Source organism: Rhinoderma darwinii, chromosome 5 (assembly GCF_050947455.1).
Source record: "Rhinoderma darwinii isolate aRhiDar2 chromosome 5, aRhiDar2.hap1, whole genome shotgun sequence".
Classification (NCBI taxonomy): Eukaryota; Metazoa; Chordata; class Amphibia; order Anura; family Rhinodermatidae; genus Rhinoderma; species Rhinoderma darwinii.
In genome coordinates this window covers 45,576,638-45,598,733 of record NC_134691.1, presented here as the reverse complement: position 1 = coordinate 45,598,733, position 22,096 = coordinate 45,576,638, and the positions used below count along the sequence as shown (strand labels likewise).

The 22,096-nt window shown below is 42.0% G+C and overlaps 1 protein-coding gene across 1 annotated transcript in view; it reads left to right on the top strand.

Moving 5' to 3' along the window:
- The window catches only part of PTDSS1 (phosphatidylserine synthase 1), a 48,375-nt gene extending 34,659 nt beyond the window's left edge, over window positions 1–13,716 (top strand). The window contains exons 11-13 of the mRNA XM_075828021.1: window positions 6,920–6,988; window positions 7,502–7,568; window positions 12,750–13,716. Of these exons, the coding sequence (XP_075684136.1) occupies window positions 6,920–6,988; window positions 7,502–7,568; window positions 12,750–12,838 (225 nt within the window). The 3' untranslated portion in view covers window positions 12,839–13,716. The remainder of the gene's footprint in view (window positions 1–6,919; window positions 6,989–7,501; window positions 7,569–12,749) is intronic.
- Window positions 13,717–22,096: the final 8,380 nt, after the last annotated feature.

Genomic DNA, 22,096 nt, shown 5'->3' with positions numbered 1-22,096 from the left:
CTGCCCTCATGTCCCCTAGTGGGACAAAGTAATAAAGTAAAAAAAAAGTTAAAAAAAGATGTGTAAAAATAAGAAAATAAAAGTTTTAAAAGTAATAAAAGTAAAAGTCCCACTTTTTCCCTTATCAGTCCTTTATTATTAATAAAAATATATAAACAAACAAATAAACTATACATAATTGGTATCGCCGCGTCCGTAACGGCCTGAGCTACAAAATTATTTTGTTATTTATCCCGCACGGTGAACGCCGTAAAAAAAAATATTAATAAACCGTATCACAATCACAATTGTTTGGTCACTTCACCTCCCAAAAAATGGAATAAAAAGAGATCAAAAAGTCGCATGTACCTAAAAATGGTACTGATGGAAAATACAGTTCGTTACGCAAAAAAAAAGTCCTCGCACGCCTTTATTGATTGAAAAATAAAAACGTTCTGGCTCTTAGAATAAGGTAACACAAAAAGTGAATGATTTTTTACAAAACGTATTTTATTGTGCAAACGCCATAAGACATAAAAAAAACTATAAACATCTGGTATCGCCGTGATCGTATCGCCCCGCAGAATAAAGTTAATATATCATTTATAGCGCACGGTGAACGCTGTAAAAAAAAAAGTATACAAAAACAAAAGTAGAATTGCTGTTTATTAGTCACCACGCCACCTAAAAATGGAATAAAAACTGATCAAAAAGCCGCATGCACCCCAAGAAAACTACAATGGATTCCTCAAGGGGTCTAGTTTCCAAATTGGGGTCACTTTTGGGGGGTTTCCAATGTTTTGGCACCACAAGACCTCTTCAAACCGGACATGGTGCCTAATAAAAAAGAGGGCTCAAAATCCGCTAGGTGCTCCTTTGCTTCGGAGGCCGGTGCTTCAGTCATTACCGCCCGAGGGCCACATGTGGGATATTTCTCTAAACTGCAGAATCTGGGCAATAAGTATTGAGTTGCGTTTCTCTGATAAATCCTTTTGTGTTATAAAAAAAATGGTATAAAAAGAGTAAATTTCACCTCTACTTTGCTCTAAATTTCTGTGAAACACCTAAAGGGTTCATAAACTTTCTAAATGCTGTTGTGAATACTTTGAGGGGTCTAGTTTCTAAAATGGAGTATTTGATAGGGGTTTCTAATATATGGGCCCCTCAAAGCAACTTCAGAAATGAACTGGAACCTAAAAAAATAAATAAATGAGGCAATACTTCGCTTCTTACATTATACTGATAATGAGCCGTGCCCACTCCGAGATGACCCCAGTTTTGACCGTTTGTATAAACGGAGACCCCTATTAGACCGTTCCAGTGCCCGGTTTTCCCAAGCATACACCCCCGAGAAGTGTTTTTCTATTGATGAGTCCCTGGTACATTTTAAAGGGAGGGTTCAATTCCGCCAGTACCTGCCGGGTAAGAGGGCAAGGTATGGCGTGAAGATGTATAAGCTGTGAGAGTGCATCAGGGTATACCTACAGGTTTAGGATATATGAAGGAAAGGCCACCCCCAAACCAGACTGCATCCTGGACTACAATAGGTACATGGGAGGGATGGACTTGTCAAATCAAGTCCTGAAGCCCTACAGCGCCATGCGGTGTGGTATAAGAAGCTGGCCGGGCACATCATACAGATGGCTTTGTACAATGCGTATGTGCTACGTCGATGTGCAGGCCAGAGGGGAACTTTCCTGGAATTTCAAGATCTAATCTTTAGGGACCAGGAAGGGGGGGCACCCAGTACTTCTGGAAGCGAGGCCACACGCATCGTACCAGGGCAACACTTTCCAGGAGAAGGTCCCCAAACCGGTGGAAAGGGAAAGAGTCAAAAGAGGTGCAGAGTCTGCTATAAGAGGGGGATAAGGAAGAACACAATATACCAATGTGACACGTGTCCCGAAAAACCAGGGCTCTGTATAAAAGTTTGTTTTAAAATGTATCATACATCCCTTGATTTTTAATTTACCCTGATGCACTCCGCACAGCTTACCCCCCTCATCTTTCCCTTCTGAGCCCTGCCGTATGCCCAGGCAGCTGATAACAGCCACATGTAGGGTATTGTCGTACCCAGGAGAACCCACATTACAATTTAAGGGGTGTATATCTCCGGTGGCGCATGCTGGGCACACTATATTGGACACTGAAATGGCATATACATATATAAAATTGCAAATCTCACACTGCACCATCTGCTGCGCATTATCTTTTACACAGTACCTGTGGGGTCAAAATGCTCACTACACCTCTAGATGAATGTCTTAAGGGGTGTAGTTTTTAAAATGGGGTCACTTCTCGGGGGTTTCAACTGTACTGGTACCTCAGGGGCTTCTGCACACATGACTTAGCACCAGAAAAGCTCCAGTAGGCCAAATGGTGGTCCTTTCCTTCTGAGCCCTCCCATGGGCCCAAAGGGCAGTTTATCACCACAAATGGGGTATTGCCGCACTAAGGACAAATTGGGCAACAAAATGGGGTATGTTGTTCCTTGTGAAAATAAGAAATTTTGATCAAAAATGACATCTTATTGGATAAAATATCATTTTTTTCATTTCACAGCCCAATTCAAATAGGTGCTGTGAAAAAACTGTGCGGTCAAAATGATAACAAAAACCATAAATGAATTCCTTGAGGGGTGTAGTTTCCAAAATGGGGTCACTTCTGGTGGGTTTCCATTGCTTTGATACCTCTGGGGCTCTGCAAATGCAACATGGCACCCGAAAACCAATCCATCAAAATCTGGACTCCAACAAACACATAGCGCTCCTTTCCGTCTGAGCCCTCCCATGGGCCCAAACGGCAGTTTATCACCACAAATGGGGTATTGCCGCACTAAGGACAAATTGGGCAACAAAATGGGGTATGTTGTTCCCTGTGAAAATAAGAAATTTTGATCAAAAATGACATCTTATTGGATAAAATATCATTTTTTTCATTTCACAGCCCAATTCAAATAGGTGCTGTGAAAAAACTGTGCGGTCAAAATGATAACAAAAACCATAAATGAATTCCTTGAGGGGTGTAGTTTCCAAAATGGGGTCACTTCTGGTGGGTTTCCATTGCTTTGATACCTCTGGGGCTCTGCAAATGCAACATGGCACCCGAAAACCAATCCATCAAAATCTGGACTCCAACAAACACATAGCGCTCCTTTCCGTCTGAGCCCTCCCATGGGCCCAAACGGCAGTTTATCACCACAAATGGGGTATTGCCGCACTAAGGACAAATTGGGCAACAAAATGGGGTATGTTGTTCCCTGTGAAAATAAGAAAATTTGATCAAAAATGACATTTTATTGGAAAAAATATAATTTTTTTCATTTCACAGCCCAATTCAAATAGGTGCTGTGAAAAACCTGTGCGGTCAAAATGATAACAAAAACCATAAATGAATTCCTTGAGGGGTGTAATTTCCAAAATGGGGTCACTTCTGGTGGGTTTCCATTGTTTTGATACCTCAACGCCTCTTCAAACCTGGCATGCTGCCTAAAATATATTCTAATAAAAAAGAGGCCTCAAAATGCACTAGGTGCTTCTTTGCTTCTAGGGCTTGTGTTTTAGTCCACGAGCGCAGTAGGGCCACATGTGGGACATTTCTAAAAACTGCAGAATCTGGACAATACATATTTAGTAGTGTTTCTCTGGTAAAACCTTCTGTATTACAGAAAAAAAAATTGAATAAAATTGAAATTCAGCAGAAAAAATGAAATTTGCAAATTTCATTTCCACTTTGCTTTAATTCCTGTGAAATGCCTGAAGGGTTAAAAAACTTTCTATATGCTGTTTTGAATACTTTGAGGGGTCTAGTTTTTAAAATGGGGTGTTTTATGGGGGTTTCTAATACATAGGCCCCTCAAATCCACTTCAGAACTGAACTGGCACCTTCAAAAAAAGGCTTTTGAAATTTTCTTAAGAATATGAGAAATTGCTGTTTATGTTCTAAACCTTGTAACGTCCAAGAAAAATAAAATAATGTTCAAAAAACGATGCCAATCTAAAGTAGACATATGGGAAATGTGAACTAGTAACTATTTTGGGTGGTATAACCGTCTGTTTTTCAAGCAGATGCATTTAAATTCTGAAAAATGCTATTTTTTGTAAATTTTCTCTAAATTTTGCAATTTTTCACAAATAAAGACTGAATATATCGACCAAATTTTACCACGAACATGAAGCCCAAAGTGTCACGAGAAAACAATCTCAGAATCGCTTGGATAGGTTTAAGCATTCCGACGTTATTACCACATAAAGTGAAATATGTCAGATTTGAAAAATGGGCTCTGAGCCTTAAGGCCCAAACTAGGCTGCGTCCTTAAGGGGTTAAGCATTTACAAAAAAGCAACAATTTGTGGGGAAGGGGAAGCAAGAAATAAACCGTAAACACCTGGTGTAGAGAATACAAGTAAATAGGACACTAGGTAGGAGCGCACAGGCCCCATCCAAAAATAAAATCATCCCAGAATGGTGTGTGGAGAAAATAAAAATGTGGACTGAGTAGTAGGGAGAGATGGAGTAAGAGGGGGTGAGGAAGCACCTACCACCCTCATGCCAACCCGGACACCGAACCGCCCACAGAAGACAAAGAGAAGAGGGGGCATTATTGGTATTCGCATAGCTTTGTATTTTGCAGTGTCCCGGTACCTCAACCAGCAGTTTTAGATGCGCAGAAAGATTTCAAGGCGATTGGTGAGAGATTCTGCATGTGTTTGTAGGACTTCCTTTTTTTCTAAACCAGAGCTTTAGGAGAATTGATTGCCTCCAAAGGGCAGAAATTCAGTCCTGTTCGACTTTTACAAATTATCTCAAGATAGATCAAGAAAAAAAATATATTTAAAGAAATTCAGAACCCCTTTTGCTTGGCAGACTGCATGTATTCTACAGAATATTGTTCTCTGTGAGATCCAACAGACAGGCAGCCTGGCGTGCTCGATCTCCAGTGGTTCTTATGACGTCCTGAACGCTGATCTAAGCTAAATTGTGATCAAATCTAAGATTGGAAAACATGCAGGCAGAACGACAGTGGTTCAGAATTTACAATAAAAACATAGGACACAAATTAACACAGTACATAAAATGAAATAAAAAAGAAAAAAAAAAGTCCCCAAAGAAAAAGCTGCCAAAAAATACAATGAATTCCTTCCTGACTAATGCATATAACATACACCTTTCAGCCATAACATTAAAACCACTGACCGTGAAGAGAATGACATTGATTATATCGTTACAATGGCGCCAGTCAAGGGGGATATATTAGGCAGCAAGTGAATGATCAGTTCTTGAAGTTGATGTGTTGGAAGCAGGACAACTAGGCAAGTGTAAGGATCTGAGCGACTGACGAGGGGAAAATTGCAATGACTAGACGACTGGGTCAGGGCATCTCCAAAACAGCAGGTCTCGCGGAGTGTTCCCGGTATACAGTGGTTAGTGCCTATCAAAAGTGGTCCAAGGGAGAAGAACCAATGACAGCCAGAGGCTCATTGATGTACGTGGGGAATGAAGGCTAGCCGGCTGGTCCAATCCCACAGAAGAACTACTGTAGCACAAATTGCTGAAAAAGTTAATGCTGACTGATAGAAAATTGTCAGAATTGAGTGCATTGCATCTTGCTGCGTTGGGGCTGTGGATCCGTAGACCAGTCCGTGCCCATGCAGACTCCTGTCCACCGCCGAAAGTGCCAAACATTAGGCACGTGAGCATCAGAACTGAAACCTGAAATAATGGAAGTAGGTGGCCTGGTCTGATGAATTATGTTTTCTTTTACATCATCTGGACGGGTGCGTGTGCGTCGCTTACCTGAGGAAATGATAGCACCAGGATGCACTATGGGAAGAAAGCAAGCTGGTGGAGGCATTCATTTGGATGCTACGTAAAAAAAAAAAAGAGTTCTAGGTGTTGACTTGGCCTCCAAAAATTCTTTGGGATGTGCTGGAAAAACCAGTCTGATCCATGGAGGCCCCACATCACAACTTGGACCTGCTGCTAACGTCTCTGTGACAGATACAATGGCACGCATTCAGACGTCTTGTGGAGTCCATGCCTCGACGAGTCAGAGCTGTTTTGGTGGCATGAGGGGAACCTACACCATTTCAGGCACATGGTTTAATGTTATGTTGGTACCATAGTACAACATTTTCATTAATTATTTTGGTTACCCACCAGTTAACTTTCTTATAATGGTGCCCAAAACTGTATACAATATTCCAAATGTAGTCTCACTAGTGAGTTTAACGGTTTTATTTACATATGATCTTGTCATGTACTTCTGGGCCCCAGTTGATACATTCTATGATTTAATTTGCCTTGGCAGCAGCTACCTGGCACTGATTGCTTCAGTTCAGTTTACAATCCACAAATCTGTCCAAGTCTCTCTTTCAATGGTAGTTTTACCCAGAATCTTCATATTTGTGGTCTCTCATCTTGAGTACATAAGCTTATATTTCTCATTATTAAACCTAAAGTGTAGCTAAACGTTTGACAAACTTCTGACGTGTCATAGTGACATGTCAGAAGTTTGGATTGGTGGGGGTCCGAGCACTGAGACCCCCACCAATCGCTAGAATGAAGCAGCTCGAGCGTTCGTGTGAGCGCTCAGCTGCTTCGTGTCTCTTCGGCTTTTTACGGAAATGAATGTATCGGTGTACGGACTCGATACAAAGTCTATGAGCCCGTACTCCGATACATCTGCTTTCCGGAAAAAGCCGAACAGACACGAGCCCTTCAGCTGCTTCGTTCTAGCGATTGGTGGGGGTCTCAGTGCTCGGACCCCCACCACTCCGAACTTCTGACATGTCAGAAGTTTGTCAAACGTTTAGCTACACTTTAAGTTGCTGCTTCTCATGCAAACCTTTCACTTTCTATATTATATGCGTTCTATTTTTACCTTGTCATTTCTGTTTACTTATATAACAATAATTGACCCGTCTTCATGTTCATTGTAGGCGATTACAACTTTCCTCTGCCTCTATGGAATGGTGTGGTATGCCGATCACTGTGGACAACGACAGAAGGTAGAGTTCCTCTTCAAATAAGTAATAAATGAAGTCTGATGACTGCCTATAGCGTACATGCCCCAGTAAAGGGTAATAAAAAGATTCCTTCCACTGCTGGTGGTTTTATTTTTTTAACCAGATATGATATGTTTAATTTATTTGCCATAAATGTGTGATCAGTTGGTTACCCACTGCTGGGACCTCCACCAATTTCGAAAACAGAGTCTGCGCCATTCTTCAAAATGTGGCGCACCACACTGTACTCGGAAGACACCAGGTTGGCTTATTATTGTCAATGGGCCATCCTGATGTCTCCTGAGTGATCCCAGAGTGGCTGACGGCGCCTCTTTATTTTAGCAATAGGTGGACGTCCCAGCGGTCGCACCCCCACTTATCGTACATTTCTAGCACGTTATTTACTTGGTCAAACTCACCACCTCGTCTCCCTTATACCTCTTTATAGTTTATAGGTTCTTGGCTATGGCGTTTGCCAGTACATTAGGCTATATAACTGACTGTGATTCTTTCCAGAGCTATTCTGAGTGTGAGGACAGCACGTATAACACTGATGTTCCATGGAATCATGTGGAGAAGACAGGTGAGCGTTGAGGCACTTTTAATACAACTATGACAACGCTTTGCAACCATCAATGACGAATAATGATATATAAAGTGTAATTTACATAATCTGCACTGTACATGAACCTACTTATGTATTCAGGGCCATATAAACAACAATTCCTTAACCCCTTCCCGACATTTGACGTATCCATACTCCAAAGTCGGGTAGGGGGGGAAGTATGGAACGGGCTCACGGAGTCAACCCGCTCCATAGGATGCTGTATGTTACAGCTGACACTTCACAGTAACGAGCGGCATCGTCAATAGCGACCGCAACATTTAAATCGTTAGAAAGAGGGGGCGACCCCCTCTAACATCTCATCGCACCCCCCGCAACGCAATCGCGGTGGTGGGGCGATGGTTGCTATGGCTGCCTGGGGGCCTAATGAAGGCCCCCAGGTCCGCCATCTTTGTGCTCCTATTAAGCCCTGCCTCCGGCCTGTCCGTATCACCATATACTGCAATACATTCGTTTTGCAGTATATCGTGCAAGCAATCTAACGATCGCTGGTTGAAGTCCCCTAGGGGGACTAATAAAAAAAGTAAAAATTAGTAAAATAAAGTATTTTTTTTATGTAAATAAAAAAATTTATAGTTAAAAAAAACAAAACCTTTTCCCATTTTCCCCTAGAGCATAGTAAAAAAAACAACATAATTGGTATCGCCGCGTCCGTAAAATTTAATCCGCACGGTGAACGCCGTAAAAAAAAAAATTGTAAACGCCAGAATCTCTTTTTTTTTTTTTGGTAACCTAATCTCCCATAAAAAGTGATCAAAACGTTGCATGTGCCCCAAAATTGTATAATTAAAAACTACAGCTTATCCCGCAAAAAAATAAGCCCTCATACCACTTAATTGACTGAAAAATGTAAAAGTTACGGCTCTCGGAATTTGGCGACACAAAATACATTTTATTTTGACACTTGGGTTTTTACTTGTAAAAGTAGTAAAATATAGAAAAAAACTATATATATTTGGTTGTAAAGTTGTAAAACATAAAAAAGTGCTATAAATTAGGTATCGCCGTAATCGTATTGACCCGCAGAATAAAGTTACATGTTGTTTTTATTGCACAGTGAATTACGTAAAAACGGCGCGCAAAAAACAATGGAGGAATCTCTGTTTTTTTCATTTTCTACCCCACAAGAATAATCTAGGAGAGAATCGCTGTTTATATAGTCCCCTAATATCTAAATGCAGCTTCAACTACAGCAGAGCGTCCGTCCGGCTCCGGATTGTGGAGATATTCTCCCCTAGAAACAAGGCTCTAGACCACGACTTCTCAATGTTTTTCTACTGGTCCTCACCATTGGTCGTAGCCTGTGCAAAAAGTTGTAAAAATATATCTTAATTTATCTTTAATGTCCTACAGGTTTCAGGAGACAAGTTTTAAGTGTACATATAAAGTTAGAAAAGTTTGCATAGATGTGTTCGTATTGAGAATATAAGTATATTCTCAATATATATTGATTCCCTTATTCCTATAGTTTTTTTTGTGTCCCTTCTTTCCCCATTTCTCCTTATGTATAAGCTGCTGTTACTTGCGCGGGGCACGTTCATTGTTTTTGGTTTTTTTTAAACTCATTTTATTGAAGGAGATACATAAACACAGAAAGGAAAATAAACTTCTGAGCCCCCGCACAGCGGACATGCCCAATGGGAATACAAAATTGCGTGTTACAATATAATGCCAGAAATACATGGCATTACAGTAAATCACAAAAATAATAAAACATATCATATACAGTGCATGACATTCTGTTTCCACCCGGAGGAAGCGACACACTACAATATTGAAGACAAAAAGATCCATCAAGATCCAAAACATAGCAGGCAGTTATAAAGGAAATAGTGAGATCAAACTACAACCAAAGGCCATAAGGTACCCAGAGGGGGAGACAAATAGTATTGTTGCAGAGCTCCTAGATAGGAAGTGCTCTAAGAGCTGTCGAGAGTATAAGATGTAAGATCAGAGTTACACCAGCGATCCCACGCCCGGTGGAATTGATCAGGGCACCTTCTGTTAATGTAAACAATCCACTCATAAGGTATCATAGAATTAACCAGTCCTATCCACATAGATTTAGTAGGAGATCTAGGATTCATCCTTCTAATGGCTATTGCCTTTCGAGCCATAAATAACGTTTCCCTAAGGCACGTGCGAATAGGAATAGAACAGAAATAAGGATATCCCTGCCACTAAACTGAGTCTATAGTGAATGACGTAATTGCAGATATTTATAGAAGGCCTGTCTTGGAACCTGGTAAGTCTCCTCAATCTGGGCAAAGGAGAGCATCACATTATTTTCAAATAGATCTCCCACAGTAACCACCCCCAGGTTCGACCAAAATGCATGAGTGACTTCACTGATCAAGCCCTGTATTCTGCCATAGAGGCGTTTCGGCTATAATGTGGTCATGCCAGGAGATCTTAAGTGCCACCATCCAAACATTCCCAGCCACTTTATGAACTGGTAAGGATCGCCTACCAAGTGAAGTTAAAGGATCCAGCACAGGCCATAATTTAGGTAAACTCAAGTAACTTGCCAAACAATGCTCCAAACCCCCTGGTACGTCAGGTGACACCCAGGAGGCCATATATTTGCGCTGACCAGCCAGATAATATAAATACATGTCAGAAAGAGCCAGACCCGCTAAATCCCTAGGCCGTTTCAATTTTGCCAGCTGTAATTTAGATCTAGAAGATCCCCATATAAACGTAATAATTTGCGACTCTATATCTTTGAAGAATGACCTAGGAATATATACTAATATATGCTGCAAAACATAGACACTTGCGTTGAACCACCATCTTGATAATGTTGATACGACCTGCCACAGAAAGAGGCAATCCTGACCAAATCCTAAATTTATCTAGAAACAAAGGAATCAGAGGATCAACCTTTGCTTGCTCCATGTCAGCAGCCAATCTAGTGATATGAATGCCCAAATATTTAAAGCTAGAAACCACTCTCGAGCCGGACACCAATGAACCCACCACAATATTCCTGAGCGAGGAGAACTACAACAGACACGACTTGTCCCAATTAAGATAGGCCATAAAATTCTCCAAACAGATTAATGATTGTCATTGCCGTATCCAAGGACGCATCAGGAGAAGGCATAAACGGTAAGAGGTCGTCCGCATATAATGCCACACGGTGCACTACAGAACTTAGGGGTATACCCCTAAAGACCACATCAGATCTAAGTAAAATAGCCAGAGGTTCCACAGCAAATAATAAAGGGGATACTGGACAACCCTGTCTGGTGCCGCGTGCCAGATTAAAGTATGGAGAGAGCTGTCCATATAAAAACACAGCCGCTCTGGGATGTAGATGCAATAATGCAATCCATTGACAAAACACAGGACCAAAGCCAAACCCACGCAGAATATGAAGTAAATATGGCCACTCAATGGAGTCAAAAGCCTTGGCCGCATCCAAAGAGGCCAAAGCTCAGTCCTCACCCTGTCGCGATGCAATCTGGGAGACAATTTGGACTCTGCGTAAGTTGTCTGACGTACTTCTCCCTTGTATAAACCCAGCCTGGTCAGGGTGAATGATGGAAGGCATAATACCATTAAGCCTATTTGCCAAGACCTTCGCCAAAATTTTATAGTCAACGTTAAATAACGCTATGGGCCTATAGGAAGAGCAATCCAAGGGATCCTTATCTGGCTTAAGTATCACCACTACTGTGGCCTCATAAAATGAATCCGGCAGGGATCCCGCTAACAAAGACGCATGGTAAGTATTAAGGCATTCTGGGAGCAACTCTTCTTGGTATCGCAGGTAAACCTCCAAAGGTATGCCATCCGGCCCTGATGCTTTCCTCCTAGACATCTTTCACTACCTCCGCAATCTCTTCTATAGTGATCATGCCATCAAGTAGGAGTCTCTGTTCACTAGTTATGGAAGGACAAGGGATAGAATCACAGTATACACCCCACTCTTCTGCTGTCTCAGTAAACCTAGAAACATATAAGTCTTTGTAAAAATCAGAGCATGCAGGAAGTATATCGGATGTAGAGGTGAGAATAATACCGGTAGGGCTTTTGCTCTTTAAAATAGCTGGAGAGGAAGTGTTCTCATGAACTAAGTGTGCTAATAAACTACTAGATTGGTTACCCTGTGCAAAGTATTTCTGGTTAGTGAAAAACATTCTACGCTTACTTTTTTCAGTCAAATATAGCAAATATTGCCTTCCCGCCTGTAACCAACTAACCCTATTGGCTACGGTAGACACTGGCTACGGATTCTAGTTAGTAGAGCTGTATCTTAGGAGGCACGACGTAAACGTGCGCGATTCCGATGCAACCTTGTAGTATATGAGCACAGCGAGTAATAAACTAGCAACTTGGAGGAGGTTAGAAACATGAGACAGGAGCACGAGCTCCTGGGCGCTCATTGGTTGAGCTGACATGCGTGTTTACGGACAGACCCGCTCGGCAGCATGGGAACTAAGGGAACTGCAGTGGGCACAGTTCTCTTAGTTCACGTCATCATTAGGAAGTGACCGCTCATTTGCTCTGCCAGCCATAGAAGAATGAACATCTCTGGCTGCAACTTCATCATGGCGGATAACTCCAGACAGGAGTAAGTTACAAGCGCCATTTGTACATCTTTTTTATAGTCTTTAAAAAACAAGACCGAAAACGCACAGCTGAATACATAATTTAAAGTATCATTGGAGGTACGCTTTAAATTCAGCAGAAAAGGAGTTAGTTATGTTGCTAAACCAGAGGTTGGTACAACCATAGATAGGTCTGTGCAGAATATATTCTGCCAAAACGAAGTATCCAACTGTGCCTCCCCGACTGCTGGAGGCGCCTCACCAGTGTTCCCTGCATTACGGTTTCATTATAGGGAACAGCTCTGTAATACAGAATCCAATGGAGCATTATACGTTTTTCTTTTTCTGTCAAATTTATACAGAATCTGACAGAAAATAATCTCTGTATTCAAGTTTTAGCACGGAGTATAGTTTCTGCTATTGCCAGTAGATGGCGCTCTGGTACAGTATATGACAATTGCCTTACAGAATGTATTAATTGCTTGAATTTTTTTGTAGTAAGATTTTAGGTTCAGTTTTAGGTTATGGTCTTTAACGTGGATGTTTGTTGATAATTTTCATTAACATTTTTTTTCCAAAAAAGATGTTCCAGTGAAACACAATGAAGGTACTACGACGTCCAGGAAAAAGAATCGCAGGGGAAAAGTCACCAACGGTGTTGGAAAGAAATAACTGTGAGTGAAGACAAGCCTCCGATCCGAGGGCTGAACCTGGTGCCACTAATCTATACTGTACTACGCCTCATCAACTCCCAGAGCATAGAGGAGGCACAAGGACAGAACAATTATCAGCAAGGTGGGGGGCTCTTGTGAGTGAAGGAACCTGTGAATTTCCAAACCATTTACCTGTCTTGCCATTCTGACCCTGGATCCTGATGTAACGTTTAACCACTGACAATCTGTTTCCAGTACACCCAACAGCGGCCCCATGCTGCACGGCTGAGGGGATCGGTGAGGTCTCTGACCTGAAAACATTTTGTGATGCGCTGCTTCTTTTTGTCAGTTCTACTCCCTGCCTCTTGCTGGCTTTGATTTACTGCTGATGCCCCACAGCTTATTGGCATTTATTCTTCTTATTGGCATTTATTTTACCGTATTATGTGATCTTAGCGATTTGTGTTTTGTTTGGGGTTTTTTATTAGTTTTTTTGGCTTTATTTGTCATTTTCACATGCACGCTCTGGAAAAGGCCCGTGTGATGCCCTGCTTTTAACTTCTGTGAATTAAGTATTTTTATTTTTTCGTTTTTTGATCAAGGCAGGGACCACCTATATGACGTTCTCATGACCTGCTGGTATATATTTAGATGGCAGACCACACCCATTTCCATAACCTCATCTTTTTTCCTTTTGCTTTTAATATTGCATAGAAAGACAACAAAATAAGAAACTACTCAATTTACCTTATAGTGAAACTACATATTTTTATGTTTTTAGGTCCAAAATTCTGTGCTAATTTCCTAACTTTTTTTTTATAGCGGTCAGATCTTTTTTTTCTGATAGAGCTCCAAATTCCCTGCATAGACTTGGTTTTAAAAGATAAGATGCGGACTACCTGCAGCCACCACTAGAGGGAGTTTAGGGGCTTACTGCATACTGTGTTATTATTAAGGAGGCTCTGTCACCACATTATAAGTTCCCTATCTTCTACATAATGTGATCGGCGCTGTAATGTAGATTATAGCAGTGGTTCGGTTTTTTTTATTTAGAAAAACGATCACGTTCTGACCTATTTTAGATTTATGCTAATGAGTTTCTTAATGCCCAACTGGGCATTTTTTAGCTTTTGACCAAGTGGGTGTTGTAAAGAGAAGTGTATGACGCTGACCAATCAGTGACCAATCAGCGTCATACACTTCTCTCCATTCATTTACTCAGCAGATAGTGATCCTGCGTTCACGATGTGCTGTCACTTACTCACACATTTAACGTTGCTGAAGTGTCTTGACAGCAAATAGACATCGCTTCCAGCCAGGACGCAATGTCTATTCACAATCCCGACACTTCGGTAGCGTTTGTGTGTCACTTACACAACACATCGAGATCACGCTGTGCTGTCATTAAGTCCAACGCAAACGTTACCGAAGTGTCAGGATTGTGAATAGACATCGCGTCCTGGCTGGAAGCGATGTCTATTTACTGTCAAGACACTTCAGTAACGTTAATGTGTGAGTAAGTGACAGCACATCATGATCTCAAAAGATCACTGTGCTGAGTACATGAATGGAGAGAAGTGTATGACTCTGATTGGTCAGCATCATACACTTCTCTTTACAACGCCCACTTGGTCAAAAAGTAAAAATACGCCCAGTTGTCTATTAAGAAAGTCATTAGCATAAAGCTAAAATAGGTCATAACCGTCAAAATGGATCATTTTTCGAAATAAAAACCACTGTTATCTACATTACAGCGCCGATCGTATTATGTAGGAGATAGGGCACTTATAATGTGGTGACAGAGCCTCTTTAAGTTCCATGTGTAAACAGTATGCAGTAAGTTCCTAAACTCCCTCTAGTGGTGGCTGCAGGTAGTCAGCATGTTATCTTTTATAACTAGGTCTACACAAGGAATGTTGAGTTCTGGGGATTTTTTTTTTCTCCTACAAAACCGCTCCCAACGCTATACAGCTATATTAGATAATTAATCGGCTAAGAAGTTTAAGCCTATTTAGATTAAAAATAAAATGGTATTTAAGGTGGAAATTCACTTTAAGCTCTTACCTAGGCTACGCAAGCCAGTCATTACAAAGTGTACTTGGAATCCGAAAGTGATCTTGAACTGAGGCGGTGAAACCTCTTACATTAGTATTACGTGTTTCTATTTTACACATTTTTTACTTGCATTTTGTTTACAGATATATTTTTTTCTTCACTATTAATACATTTTTGCTCGCTCAATCAATAGTATTAAATCCAGGGAACAAGCTGGTGGGAGAAATCTTGATTTAAGATGCCAAAATACACTCCAGATGCTCCGCTACGATCTCAGTTGGTACGGTTGTCACATTGGATTGCTAATTGCTGCTTCGATAATCGGTGAGAGATGGAGTTTGTACCAGCTACTGTTTGTATGCCGCCAACAGAATGATAGACATCATTGAGGAACACAATAAACTGCTGTTTAAAAAAAGTGACCGCGATGTATTTCTGTATTCACCTTAAGGCCTCATTTACACGAACGTAATATACGCGCGTGCGACGCGCGTGCTTTGCACGCATGTCGTACGCACCTATATTAGTCAATGGGGCAGTTTAGACGATGCGTGAATTGCGCTCAGCGCGTGTGCGCAGAAAACAACTCACGACATGTTCTATAATCGTGCGTTTTTCGCGCACTCACGCACCCATTGAAGTCAATGGGTGCGTGAAAACCACGCATGCCGCACGGAAGCACTTCCGTGCGAACTGCGTGATTCGCGCAAGAGCTGTCAAACTCCTGAATGTAAACAGAAAAGCACCACGTGCTTTTCTGTTTACAAACATCCAAACGGAGTGTCAAATTCGAGATGAGCGCACCGAACTTCACCGGGTTCGGCCAAACTCGTTTTGACCGAAACCGGTAAAAAATGTTCGGGTACGCGACGTCAGGAGACAGTCACTGTCCACGGTGCTGAAAGCGTTAAACTGGTTCAGCACCATGGACAGTGACTTCCGCTCCGAAAATCCATGAACCTGTAAAAAAAAAAAAAAGACGTTCTGACTTACCGATAACTCCGGTCCGACCTCCCGGGATGACAGTTCAGTCCAAGTGACAGCTGCAGCCAATCACAGGCCAAGCACAGGCTGCAGCCAATCACAGGCTGCAGCGGTCTCATGGACTGCGGCGTCATCCTGGGAGGTGGGGCCGGATGACAAGAGAGGGACGCGTCACCAAGGCAACGGCCGGGAGCCCGGACTGGGGGAAGCAGGAAGTTCTTGGTAAGTATGAAAGTCTTTTTTTATTCACAGGTTGGTGTATTTTGTGATCGGAACTCACTGTCGAGGGTGCTGAAAGAGTTACTGCAGATCAGTTAGCTCTTTCAGCACCTTGGACAGTGACGGGCGTCGACTAGCCTCATCTCTATGATGGCGGCTGCGCGAAAATCACGCAGCCGCGCATCATACACGGATGACACACGGAGCTGCCAAGTGCCTTTTGCGCGCGCAAAACGCAGCGTTTTTTGCGCGCGCAAAACGCACACGCTCGTGTAAATGAGGCCTAAAGGGAATGTGTAGCGAGTTTTTTTTTTTGTTTGTTTTTTTTAAATTGAACAGTTAGTGTAAAAATGATTAAACATTGTTCTAATTTTTAACTTTTTTTCACTAGTCAGGAAATATTATAAATTAGATTCTAATTTATAATATTTCCCAGCACTGGTCACTAGATGGAGCAATTCCCAAAATTGCAGCATTGCATGTGGTAAAGCAACCACATTTCTTTATGCTGCAAAATTTGGGAATACTCACTCGCTCTAGTGAGCTCTCAGAATCCCCCCTCCTTTATCCTGGCTAGTGCCGGGAGAAACGAGGGGATTGAACGGTCAAACCTCCTACACTGTGTGTCGCCATTTTTTTTAGCTAACACACTGTGTAGTAGGTTAACATACAGTAGTAAACACACAGTAAAACACGAACATACATAGAAATAACTTACCTGCTCCTGCCGCCGCCGGTCCGTCCGCTCCGTCTGCTACCGCCGCTCCAAGTGCACAAGTCCGGAAGCCGTGACCGGAAGTAGTAATCTTACTGTCCGGCCGCGACTTCCGGTCTACAGGAAAATGGTGCCGGACGGCGCACAGTTCAACTTGGACTGTGTGGGAGCGGCGCATGCGCCGTTCACACACAGACGGCGTACAGCATAGTGAATGGAACGGGCCCCGTTCGTATTCACTATGGGACTGTAGCTGCCGTATTCCATGTCTGTATGTGTCGTTAATCGACACATACAGAAATGGAAAAAAAAATGGCAGCCCCCATAGGGAAGAAAAAGTTCAAAAATAAAAAAAAGTAAAACCCAAACACACAAATATAAAAGTTATTAATAAAACACTAAAATCAAACTGATTGAAAATTTTTTTTTTTTCATGACACTGTTCCTTTAAGGCTACGTGCGCATATTGCGGAATTTGGTGCTCAAAATTAGCATCAAGTTAGTGGTAAAATTTGGTCGATACATTCAGTATTTAGTTGTGAAAAACCGCAAAATGCAGCGAAAATTTTTCAAAATTAGCATTTTTCACAATTTAAATGTATCTGCTTGTACGACAGGCAGTTATACCACACAAAATAGCTGATAATTAACATCCCCCACATGTCTACTTTAGATTGACATCGTTTTTTGAACGTCCTTTTATTTTTCTAGGACGTTACAAGGCTTAGAACGTTAGCAGAAATTTCACGCATTTTTAAGAAATTTTCAAAAGGCTATTTTTACGGGGTTCAGTTGTGAAGTGGCTTTGAGGGGCCTATACAATACAAACCCCCATAAGTCACTCCATTTTAAAAACTGCACCCCTCAAAGTATTCATAACCGCATTTAGAATGTTTCTTAACCCTTCAGGTGTTTTACAAGAATTTAAAGCAAAGTGGGGGTGAAATTTAAATTGTATTTTTTTTACACAGAAATTCTTAATTATTTTTCTGTAACAGAGAAGGTTTTACCAGAGAAACACAACTTAATACTTATTGCCCAGGTTCAGCAGTTTTTAGAAATATCCCACATGTGGCTCTAGTGTGGTAATGGACTGAAGCACCGGCCTCCGAAGCAATGGAGCTCCTTGTGGATTTTGGGGCCTTCTTTTTATTAGAACATATTTGAGGCATCATGTCAGGTTTCAAGAGGTTGTGTGATGCCAAAACAAAGGAAAGACCCAATTTTGGAAACTGCACCCCACGAGGAATTCATCAAGGTGTTTTATAGATTTTATTAGGATTTTGGATGTGACGTTACATTTTTTCCAATAAAATGTAGTTTTAGCTAAAAAACAAAACAAAACATTGTCCACAAGGAATAAATAAGAAAAAGCCTACCCCAACATTTGTAAAGCAACTTCTCTGGAGTGCGGAAATACCTCATATGTTGTCATAAACTGCTGTTTGGGCACACGGCGGGGCTCAGAAGAGGAGCGCTGTTTGGCTTTTGGAGTACAGATTTTGCTGGATTGATTTCTTGGCATCATGTCGCTTTTGCAAAGCCCCTAAGGTACCAGTACTGTGGAATCTACCCAAAAGTGACTCCATTTACGAAACAAGACAGCCCTCTAATTATTATGCTGTGTTTCCCGGTTTTAGAAACACCCTACATGTGGCCCTAATCTTTTGCCTGGACATTCGACTAGGCTCAGGAGTGAGAGAGTACCATGCGAAATTGAGGCCTAATTTCTCAATTTACAAAGTATTGGTTCACAATTGCAGGGGCTCTGATGTGAAATAATAAAATAAACCCCTGAGAAGTGACCCCATTTTGGAAACTGCACACCTCAAGGCATTTATTAAAGGGTGTAGTGAGCATTTTCACCCCACAGCTAGTTTCCATAAATGATTGCGCTACGGATGCATAGTAAAAATTAAAATTTTTCCCTGGATATGCAATTTCAGTGGCAAATATGTCGTTTCCACGGGGTTGCCAACTGTCCATAAATTTTCGGACAGTCCACAAAAACCCAGTTTTTTTTTTTTTCTACCGTCCGTAGTGTCCGGCAGAAATAAACACTGTCCGGGATTTCCTCTGTTCCCTCCGATGATTTGCACTACGCATGCACCAAGATTTACATGCGCAGACGCAGTGCAAATAAGGGAAGAGCAGCCGGCAATTAGAAGGAGAGCGGCTGCGGAGGAGGAGCCTATGACTTTCTCTGACTGGGGATGACCTCAGTTAGAGACACCAAGACCGTCATTGGGTCGGTGCCGGGACCAGTAACAGGTGAGTCACCTGGTCCTGACCTCATGTCCAGAGACCAGGCGGGTGGGGGTGGATTGAGTGTCCGACTCACTAGTCACAGGCAGCCCTGCTTGTAGTTTTCCTGTGCTTAAAGAGGCTCTGTCACCAGATTATAAGTGCCCTATCTCCTACATAATCTGATCGGCGCTGTAATGTAGATAACAGTGGTTTTTATTTTGAAAAACGATAATTTTTGAGAAAGTTATGAGCAATTTAAGATTTATGCTAATTAGTTTCTTAATGACCAACTGGGCGTTGTACAGAGGAGTGGATGATGCTGACCAATCCGTGACATACGCTTCTCTTTGTTCCAGCCCAGCTTCTTTCACTGCACAATCACACTGTGCTGTGGATCATGCTGGGCTGGAACAATGAGAAGCGTATGTCACGGATTGGTCAGCATCATCCACTCCTCTGTACAACGCCCAGTTGGTCATTAAGAAACTAATTAGCATAAATCTTAAATTGCTCATAACTTTCTCAAAAATTATCGTTTTTCAAAATAAAAACCACTGTTATCTACATTACAGCGCCGATCAGATTATGTAGGAGATAGGGCACTTATAATCTGGTGACAGAGCCTCTTTAATTAGCGTGGGAAAGCTACAAGCGGAGCTGTGACTGGCGAGTCTCACAGTCACTCCCAGCGCATACTGCATGCAGCGGCTAGCGGCAGCCAGTCTGACTAAGTCTCTGACCAGATACCACCCCCACGCAGCAGACCGATGTTGCTGGCAAGATAGACAGACAGTGGCCACCGTTATTGAATTGACCCTCAACTACTAGTGTTTGGCAGGTATTGGATACTTATCTGCCTTTTTGGTTCACTCTCCCAGCAAAATTCCCCAAACTGCAAAGGTGTGGAAAGTGTCCTGGTATAATACGGGCACCCTCGCTTCCAGCAGATATGTTTGGGCCCTCCCATTCCTGGTTCCCTAATTTTAGGGCCTTGATAAATCGGCTCTTGAAACAGAAGAAATGTTCCCCTCGGGCTGGCACAAATGCATTTTTTTATTTTTTTTTTGAGGGCTGTTTTTTTTCAGGACGAGCTGTAGTTATTATGGTTATCATTTTGGGGTACATGCGACTTTTTGATCACTCTTTATCCTATTTTTGGGAGGTAACCAAAAAACAGCAATTCTGGCATAGTTTTTTTTTTTTATACAGCGTCCACCATGCGTTATAAATTACATGTTGACTTTATTCTGCGGGTCAGTACGATTCCGGCGATACCTAATTTATAACACTTTTTTATGTTTTACAACTTTTTGCACAATAAAATTACTTTGGTAAAAAATGTATTTTATCTCGCCACGTTGTAAGAACCATAACTTTTTAATCTTTTCGTCGACTTCGCTATATGCGGGCTTTTTTTTTGCGAGACAAGCTCTAGTTTCTATTCGTACCGTTTTTGGATACATGTGACTTTTTGAACACGTTTTATTCCAATATTTGTACGGCAAAGTGACCAAAAAACAGAAATTCTGCCATTGTATTTTTACAGCTTTTTTTTTTTTTACGTCATTCACCGTGTAGAATAAATAACATAATATTTTTATAGTTCAGGCTGTTAGTCGCGGCGAAACCAAATATGTGTGGTTTATTTTATTTTTTTTAATAATAAAAGACTTGATCATGGAAAAAGGGAGATTGTGTTTTTATTTTATTACTTAAAACTTTTATATGTTTTACAACATTAGGGGACTTCAAGGTCCAACTGTCAGATTTTTTTCTAATACATTGCACTACCTATGTAGTGCAATGTATTAGATCTGTCAGTCATTCACTGACAGCAAGCCGATTAGGCTTCGCCTCTGGGCGGGGCCTGATCGGCTTCAATAATGGAAGAGCAGGAGGCCATTGTTAGGCCTCCTGTTGCCATAGCAGCAGTCGGCAGCCCTGCTTTCGCATAGCAGGGCTGCGAATCTGCTGCCAATCACGAAGATGCAGTGATCGCTTTCGATCGGTGCATCTAAGGGATTAATGGCAGGAATCGGTGCTAGCTTCGGTTCCTGCTGTTACAGGTGTTTGTCAGCTGTAACATACAGCTGAAATCCACCGCTAATGACGTTGGCTCAGCTCCTGTGCGACACCTTCTTGCCAGTGGCTACGGAAGCCTTCCATACCAGGGAGGCCAGTATTAGGCCTCCGGTTGCCAATGCAGCAACCGGCACCCTGGCAACTTCATTGCCGGCGTGCCGATGAGCTGCAAATCCCTTAATTGCAGCGATCTCTTTTGACTGCTGCATTTAAGGGGTCAATGGCAGTGATCAGAGCTAACTTCGGTCCCCGCCATTAAGGCAGGGTGTCAGCTGTGCGATACAGCTGACATTCGGGGATGGGGCCACGGACTCCACTTCTGAGCCGGTGTCCACCATTTTTCATATGGATACAGCAAAATGCGGGAAGCACTAGCTTTCCATGACGTATCTGTACAACCAATGTCTGGAAGGGGTTAAGGCTGCATTTACACAGGTCAATCTGTGGGAAACCTGTTATAGAGCAGGAGAAGCTGAGCAAATTAATTATATAGTTTTGTGGGGAAAGATTCAGTATAAATTTTATTTTATTAAATTCCCTGCTTAGTCTAAGCTTTGAGTCCAGCGGGCAGTCCTAGTCAGTGATTGACGGCTATATGTTTGCACAGACATGCAGGAAAAGCTGTCGATCACGGAGTAGGACCGCCCGCTGGATGAGTAGGACCGCCCGCTGGATGAGTAGGACCGCCCGCTGGATGAGTAGGACCGCCCGCTGGATGAGTAGGACCGCCCGCTGGATGAGTAGGACCGCCCACTGGATGAGTAGGGAGTTGAATGTATAAAAAAACAAGTTATTTTGAATATTTTCCTACAAAACTATATATGAATCTTTTCAGCTCTTCCTGCTCTATAATATGCTGCCTGCAGATCCCTTTAAGGATGAGCGTTTTAATACTGAAATGTTTTGTCTGATCGCTGCAAACTCTATTTCTAAGGTCCGTTTCCCATGAGTAAATGTTTCATTTGAATTATTCTT